Source organism: Haemorhous mexicanus, chromosome 15, assembly GCF_027477595.1.
Source record: "Haemorhous mexicanus isolate bHaeMex1 chromosome 15, bHaeMex1.pri, whole genome shotgun sequence".
NCBI classification, from domain to species: Eukaryota; Metazoa; Chordata; class Aves; order Passeriformes; family Fringillidae; genus Haemorhous; species Haemorhous mexicanus.
The window spans coordinates 5,392,655-5,401,217 of NC_082355.1; the positions used below are offsets into that span (position 1 = coordinate 5,392,655).

Consider the following 8,563-nt stretch of genomic DNA (forward strand, 5'->3'; position numbering starts at 1 on the left):
TTAATTAAAAGGAGGAGTGATAGATTTTTAGATCAAAAGCTGTTCCAGATTCTTCCAGCTAAAATGCAAACTTAAATCCTGACAGATTTCCTGCTTCAAGCTGAGTAAAGCCTCAGAACAACTTCAAGAGCAGCAGGTGGATGCCAGGGGTTAGACTGAAACAAGATCATTGATTAAACACATCTACAGAGGCACTGTTGCCACCAATTTGAATTTGCTAAATTCTGTACAAAGCACCTGAAAACCAGGTGGGGGAGCCAGTGCTTAACCAAACTGCCTTCCTGCACTTAGAGCAGGAGCCACTGGAGTTCAGATGGAGCAGAAAACTTCATACCCAGCTCTCTCCCTTTAAGTGGCCACTCTGCAGTGCAAGAATACTGCACCAGACTGAGCTGAACTGAGAGAGCAGCAGGGAGAGAACACAGCTCTGCCAGAGCTCTTCAGCTCAGCTTTCCTCAGCTACTGTACAATAAGCTCCAAAGACATTTCACTAAGAGCTACCCCAGGAGCACATCATAAATGGTAAAGGAAACAAACTTCAGCATCTTCAGGCATGTATCTCCCAAACTCAGATTCCAAAAGCCTCAACTGTGGAAATTCTAGTGCTTGATGGAAAATCCAAAACAAAAACTGGTTTAAAAAAATTTATTTTACAAAAAATAAAAACTAGTCTTTACAAACATTTCAAATACCAGCTCTAAACCTCAACTCTTTAATACTGGATTAAGCTTGTTCAAAATGCCAGACGAAGTCTTAAAAATTTTTAAGTTTGACATGTCCAAAAGGGTTTGTTCTTTTAAGAAATGTCATTACAGAGCTGTTAAAAAAAATACTATAGAATGTTTTCCAAAGTCAGAATCCCAAGTTCTTCATCCTCTTAACTACTTTTCAGGTGTTTATAATGAAAAGGACCCAGAAACTCGGGAAAAAAAATCAGAAACTCTGTTTTACCTGTTAAGCATATTGTAAAATTAGGGGCTGGAGAAGAGGACAAATATTTGTCCATGCTGACCTAGTTGTGTTGCATGAGATTAATAAAATTTGGAGGTTTAAGGTGAAGAAAACTGAAGTCATAGGATTGGTCCAATCCCCTGTCAAAGGTGAACTCTTGGGCCTCTGAATGTATTTCCAGAACAGTTCCTTAATACCCGTAAGAACAAAGCTGAGGCTTAGCATGGGTCAAAGCAGTAACACAGAGAATTAGAAACTAAGGAGTGCTGATCAAATCAGCTCCATTAATCTCCATTCCCTCTGTTGTTAAAGCAAATTTCTGAATATTTTTAGCTGCAAGGATCATTTTTAATGTCATCTGTTCCCAAACCTCTGCAGTGATCAAAGGGAGCAATTTCCACAGACAGATAAAATAAGCAACACATGAGGTGAAGCTGCCACCCTCACAACATGCAGAAGTTTTAAAATAAGCTTTATAAAACACAAATTGCAAATTTGCGTGCGTGTCTGTGTCCATTTTCACTGCATTTCCCAACCCTCAGCTCTACCCAATATTCTACAGGTAAATCTTCCTTGCAGATTCTGTACAGTAAAAAGAGGAAAAAACCAGAGGTATACACAGTAGATTCTGTCCTTTGCCCTTGGTATTAAAAATATAGCAAACCACAAATGCTGGCATTAGGAAATCAGTCAACTCTTCTGGGTTTCAAAGGAAAATGCAGCTCTTCAGCAAAACTGCAAGGCTTGGTGCAGCCTGTGTACTGGAGATGCTTTTTGTTTGAGACACTGTTTAGGGAAAATGGTTGAGGACAGCAGCTGCCAAAATGGTAAACATGTTCTGCTGAGGGGCACCGCTCATCACGGCTGCATGTTGTTGATAATGGCCAAAATGCTCATTTTCTCTTGGGCTGAGTCCACATCTTCATTTTGTTTCTGAGCCACTCCTGTGCCAAGGCCATACAGTCGTCCGCAATACTTTGCATCATCAATTGTATCCTCAAAAAATAACTGCAGATTTTAAAAAAAAAAAAAAAGAGAAACAGGTATTGTTTAATTGTGCCTTTAAATCAGAAAACATCCAGTGTTAATTAACAGCTCATTTGAAATCAGCCACCTCCACGATGGAGTGTACAAATTAAAATAAGCAATGAAAGGCAAGTAAACAGAACAAGTCTGTGCCAATATCAGCAGTTCCTATTCCTGACAGTTTGAAGTGTGATGGCCACAAGGCTCAAAAATTCCAAAGCAAAACAACGCGTTATACATGTTGACATTTATGGACAGAAAGTGGAGAAGGAAGAACACTGCAGTACCTCTTTCATTCTGAAAAATGCCATTCCTGTGAGGAGGGAGTCTGATCCTGCCTGGTGTTGTCGTCCAATTCGCTGCAAATCTAGCTGGTCTGCCACTTCCTGAAGGCCACCCTGCAAAGAGAACAGAAGAGATTTTATTTTGGAAGATTCATCTCTTGCCAAAATTGCCACATTTCTCCAAAACACAAGGGCAAACAGGGTATGATGAACCAATGCAGATCCCAGCAGTACCCACACTCCAGGTGGGAGTGAAACACAGTGGGAAATGGGGTTCAACAGTGCACAAATAACTCCTCAAATTTAGGTGCCTTCTTTTCCTGTTGCAAATACTTGAGAGAACTGTGGGTACAGTCACAGGTTACATAAGCTGAGCCTTTCCCTCCCTTTACTCAAGGCTATGATTCAGTAGATAAATTACTTTCAACCCTCTTACCAGTTAATCAAGCCATGGAGTATTTCATGTAAAAGAAATCCTCTTGCATGGAAAACAAAAATATGCTGAATTATAATTAGCCTCTGATAAACAAACCAGAAGACTGTGGCAATGTGTTTATAATAAACACATGGGTAAGTCAGAAACTGGGGAGGGCAGTATCCATTAGACAGTTTATTTTATCCTAAAAACTGTGTCTCAGGTGCTTCTCTGTCACTACTGTTATTTACACATACACATTATATACACATTCCCATTTTAAGACAACATATGCAGCAGTTCTGCCACTTGTATTCTTGTACATGCACAGTGTTGGTACTCATCACCTGCTTGCTGGGGAGATAAAATTACCTTGAGGTTTTTGCAGCTCTTCATTAAGTACTTCACATCATAGATAGATGGGAAGAAAAGGTTTAAGATATGGAAAAATTCATGTTCCTCTTCTGGTAACCTGGAGTCTGTCAACAACTTCACCATGTAGCCAAAGTCATAACCACTGAAAACAAAACCATAGAGAAACCAGGTAAGCAGGCAGAACCTAAAACCCAAGGTACTAGTACCTTCTTTTTCAACAGAATTTTACTTGCTGTGCCTTTCAAACCTTAACATTTTCTGACAGTCATAAAACTCTAGATCTCAGCCAGAACTCATCCTGATTTTCTATGTCAATGCAGGACTTTGGGATGCTCCCCAAGTGCCCTCACTAGCCTTCTGTGGAACAGCTAAGCCATTGGGAAGAATACACATTTCTTCCCAACTCTGTATATTTCTGTAGCTAAGGGCAATACAGAATAAAAGGAAACTGTGAAAGTATCTGTTGAGACAGAAGGAGGTAGTGGCAAGTCCTTTCTTTTGTGATAGAATGTTGGACCAGAGGCTTCCTGATCAAGTTGGTTGAAATGCTACAAGAAAGATATCTTAACCACACAGGTGGAAGTTCAGAGCACCACCAACATTGTAAGGAAGAAGAAATAAAATCCTTTACGATGCATTTACTAAGTGCAGAAATCACATTTCAACTTCTTCAAGAGAGGGAGACTGCAACAGCCAAAGGATTCACAAGCAGTCAGGAAGACAGACCATGAAGTGTCCTTACTTTTTAAACTTAACCTTCCTATCTTCAAGCTTATTTTAAAAACTGCAGGACTGCTAATTTTTCTCCCTAAAATCTGTCAATCTCCATGCAAAATGCAGAGAATTAAGAAGAGATCTAACAGGGTCAGTGACCATCCTGGACCCACCTGTGGAAGGACAGCCATTTCACACTGTCACTGAGGACGACCCCCGACGTCATCAGCAACTCAGCAAAATGCAGGGTGTCAATCCCTTCCTCTTCATGCTTCTGGAACTGCAGCCCAGAGCTGGCAAGGAGGTCTATGGAATCCTGAGAGTACATGTCTTCCCTGAAGGAAAAAAAAAAGCAAGTTTGCACTCAGAATGCTGCCAAGACAATTTTAGAAAAATTCTCCCAACACTATGTCAAGAATTGGACTAGCCAGTAGGATACTTCTGGGTTCCAGTTTGTCCCTCTAGAAAATTCAAACTGGCTCAGTTTCAATACCCCTACTGCAGCGTCCTAGAGCCATAAGCTGTTCTGTGATCATAACTAGTTAACACTTCCATTGCTTGTGCAAATTCCAAAGATTCCACCTCCACAACTGACTGTTTTGAACAATGTCCCTTCTGCACGGTGAAGGGAAGCACCACAGATGAGGCCCAGAGGAAAGGGGAGTTCTCCCAAACAGGAAGATGTGCAGCTCTAAAGCACTGACCATCATTCCTATCTACATTCTGCCTTTTCACTCCAAAGCATGTACCACCTTATCAGCACCTCCACTTCCATCTCTGGGAGTAAACAGAATTGCATCATCCTTGACTCAGGAAGCAGGACAAGAATGATGTGCTTGGTGGAGAGCTGAGCAGGAACGTGACTACTGGTTTGTGTCATTTGAGGGGGAGGAAACACATAGAGCCAAGTTCTATCAATATGATAATTCATTTAAATGAAGTGATCACACAGCAAAAACCACTTCACTCTGATTCCAATACTTGCAAGAGGCTCACAAATTTGTGGAGTATATAGTGCAACTTTTGGGGTCAAGAACTGGACGATCTGCACATAATAGCTACAAATTTTTGTAATGCTTTCCAACGACAGTTTCATAAAAATAGATTGATTTCCTCTACATATGTGGTTTTGCCAGATAAACCCTTTCTTTATTTCCAGACAGCTCTAGTGGTAATTATGCTGAGTTTATCTTTATAATTACAGGGGAAGGGATAATGAAACTTGTTTCAGCTGCAACCTAGGATATTACAGTATGGAGGAGACAAGAACTGCCACACTCCATTTAACAAGACTCATTCTGAACAGATGTGATGATTACACCAACATGTTTTTAGATCCCAGCTTATACTTAAGCATGGATTTGTAAAGAAGTCTTTTTCTTTTTGATGAGAGCAGCATATCCATTTATTTTTAGCAGAAAGAGATGGAGTTCTACACAGATATATATATATGAAGTTTCAAACTTTGTTCCAGAAAAAAAGGCACACAAAATTATGAAGAGAAAGGGTAATAAGGATAGAATTTTAGCACGGCTTTGACCTCCAGATACACTGTTAACTCATGGCACTCCAAAATAGGTTCCCACATAGTCAGTACTAGAATTTGAATCCTTATTGCTCAGAAGCAGCCAGCAGCAATGAGCACATGGACACTGGTATTTGCCAAAGGAAAGCATCACTCCAGCAGAAGGAACAGGAAATTAATGCCAAGCCCAAAGACTCACGTGAGGTTGAATTTGAAGTTGAACTGCCAGGTGTTAATGCCAGAAGGATACTCCCCCTTCTCATTTGTGAAAGTCAGGCCCAGCTGGATGATTTTCAGCAGGTCAACGTTGCAGCGAAGGAGCTGGTACTGATAATCTATGGAGCTGCGGAATTCACCGATCGGCCTGACCACCACGCCGGGGAACTCCGTGTCCTGGCACAGAAGGGAAAACTGAGCTTCACCATGGATTCTGCTACGAGTCATTATTACCACTCTGTTAGGACAGCCCAGACAGTGAAAACCTTCACTGCTTCTGAGGAACAGTCAATGCCTACATTAACAAAAACTACTGTCAGTCAAACACACCTCAACAACAGCAGCTGTCTGTTAGAAGACAAACCATCTTTTAGATGAAGAACCTCCTACTCAGGCAGTGACTCTGTGCTGTCTTTGCTGAACACCAAACTGCCACGCTGTTTCTACCCTCATACTGGGTCACTGAGCTTCTCCTGACCACACACAAAATCTTTCACAACAAACCCAGTGCTGTGCACCTGACACAATCTCTTCCTTGCCCAAGAGGTTTATCTGTCTACTCTTACAGCACAGTCACTCCAAAAAAAATTAAGAACGCTTTCAGTGAGACTGAAAAGAAGCAAAAAGTTCATTTCTCATTGACAAATGTTAAAAAAATCATATTCACTTCCACAACTGAATTTGACACCAAAATCCCACACACTCTGCAAAGACACCTGTCTTTTGCCACACTTTTTATGAGGATTCTTCAAACCCTGAGGTTCAGTGCTCCTAAGCAAAGCTGGCAGAACTTACAGTACCACAGCTAAAACCAGTTCTTTATCTAACACACTGGTGTGCTGCCAAGCAGATACAGACTTGTAAGAGCAGGAGGAGATTCCTCCCACCTGGGGGAGATTATGCTCTTCTTAAATAAAGCTTTCTGAACATATTGTCTTATCTACAGCCAGAATATTTTTCTTCCCTAAGAATTAACATCTGGCCTCATTAAAAAGGAGGCAGCCCTGCTGGCTAGCAGTCACTTGCAGGCTTTTTGACCTCCAGTCCCATGGCATCTTCTATAATCAAATGGAGAAAAACATTCAAAGGACAAACACACTGGTGGAAAAACAAGGATTTAAACCCAATTGTGACTTGTTTCATTTTTGTGCTGCACAAACTAATACACTATGAATAGCTAAATATTAAATAAATTCAGGTTTTTAAGTTGGTCACCCTCTTCCCCTTCTTTCACTCAATCCATACTCAGCACTGCTTGTATTAAATTCTAGAAAGCTACCAAACAGCTTTTTATTTTTTCACCTCTTCTAGTTCAGTTTGACTGGGGGTGGGGAGAAATAATTTCTCACTCAAAAATCAACTTAGTCCACAACCCCAAAAAAAATCCCTTGACTAAGGCAATTAGGTCAAGTGTAAAACATTTACCATGGCAATGTAGCTGTAACTCAGGACAATCTCCCGAATTTTCCTCATCTCCTCCTCCAGGTTGTTGGCCCATACTTCACAGATAACCTGGCTGTTCTCTGCAAGGGCTGCTGGCATCTTGCAGGACCAGAAAAAAGGCAGCTGATGCTGAACTCAAATGACAGTGCAGGATCACAAGCTGTGCAATCTTATCAGTGTGCTGCATTGAAGAGATAAATAAATAGTGCTTTAAGTGAAGGAAGAGTGACATGCGAATAAATGTTCTGTAAGAGTCAGTCACTTCTATTTTCACCTTCAAATAACCCATTTAAAGTTTACACCAAGTTTTCTTGCTTTATCACTTTCTGTAAACAGGCTGAATGAAATCAAGAGCATCTGTTCACAATATAAAAGCAGATGCACAATCAACAGTCCAGTTATTTATGTAAAGAATCATTATCCCTAACTTCCTTTTCCTGGCATAAGCTTTGACACTTTGGGCACAAGATGTACAGGCAGTGAGTCCTCATCTGTAACCCTCAACTATTTCCCAATCCCTGGAAGTGTACAGGGCCAGGCTGGATGGAGCTCTGAGCAACCTGGTTTAGTGGAAGGTGTCCCTGCCCACAGCACGGGGGTGGAATGAGATGATCTTGAAGGTCCTCTCCAATCCAAACCCCAATGTGATTCTATGATGAAGACAATCGTTTAAACACAATAACAGAATGCATCAGAGAGAGCACTCACTGGCATGAGGTTCAATGGATATGAATATCTAAAGGAGGGTGCCAAGAAGATGGAGCCAGGCTCATCTTGGTGATGCCAGGATAGAAGACAATGGGCAGAAAGTGATGCAGAGGAAGTTTCCCCTGAATATGGGGAAGAACATGAGCAAAAACTGTGGCGGGACTGGACACGGGAACAGGTTGCCCAGAGAGGTTTTGGAGTCTGCCTCAATGGAGATGTCCAGAACTGTCTGGACTCAATCCTGTGCCACACGCTCTGGGATAACCCTGCTTGAGCAGGGAGGTTGGACCAGGTGACCCACTGTGGTCCCTTCTAACCCATCGTGGGATTCTGTCTGATGTAACTGGGGACACACTGCAGCGAGGTGTTTCACCGGCACCACCAGCAGTGTCAGCAGCGCTACGGCTCGGCTGAGCCCCCGCTGGTGCCCCTTTCCCGCAATAACACCGGCAAACCGCTCCCAGGCGTCTGCAGGAGGGCTCCGGCTCAGCCCGGCCGGTCCCTGCGCCACCAGTTACCCGGAGCGCACCGCCACAGCCCGGCCCGGCCCGGGGTCACCTCAGGGCTCCCCTCACAGCCCGGGAGCGGCCGGACACGGCTGACCGCGGCCGGGAAGCGGGAGGGCCGCTGTCGGCGCCGCCGTATCCCGAACCCCAGCCACAGCCCTGCACCCTCAGCGCCCGTCCCACTGCCGGTCCCGCTGCCTGCCTGCCTGCCCGCCCGTCCCGCTCCCCGGTACCTCCCGGCAGCCGCGGCCGGGACGCGCCGCTCTCGCCCCGCGCACCCGCGATGGCTCCGAGTGCCCCCCGCCGCGAGGGGCGGTGCTTCCGGGTCTCGCGCCGCTTTGCCTCTCGCGAGAGAGAGCGAGAGATGGCGGAGCCGGCGGCGCGCGCGGGAGAGGGCGGG

The 8,563-nt window shown here is 43.7% G+C and overlaps 1 protein-coding gene across 2 annotated transcripts; it reads right to left on the reverse strand.

The window, feature by feature from the left end:
* Positions 1 to 631: 631 nt before the first annotated feature.
* On the reverse strand, positions 632 to 8,512 carry CNOT8 (CCR4-NOT transcription complex subunit 8). 2 transcript variants are annotated; one of them, XM_059860437.1, is made up of 7 exons: positions 8,442 to 8,512; positions 6,932 to 7,130; positions 5,490 to 5,683; positions 3,939 to 4,100; positions 3,049 to 3,193; positions 2,265 to 2,375; positions 632 to 1,959 (listed from the first exon to the last, which is right to left on the reverse strand). In XM_059860437.1, the coding sequence occupies exons 2-7, from the start codon at positions 7,046 to 7,048 to the stop codon at positions 1,810 to 1,812; spliced, it is 879 nt and encodes a 292-aa protein (XP_059716420.1). In that variant the 5' UTR covers positions 7,049 to 7,130; positions 8,442 to 8,512; the 3' UTR covers positions 632 to 1,809. The 2 variants fall into 2 exon arrangements, with proteins under 2 accessions (XP_059716420.1, XP_059716419.1); XM_059860436.1 differs by having other exon boundaries at positions 8,397 to 8,501.
* Between the last annotated feature and the right edge of the window lie 51 nt (positions 8,513 to 8,563).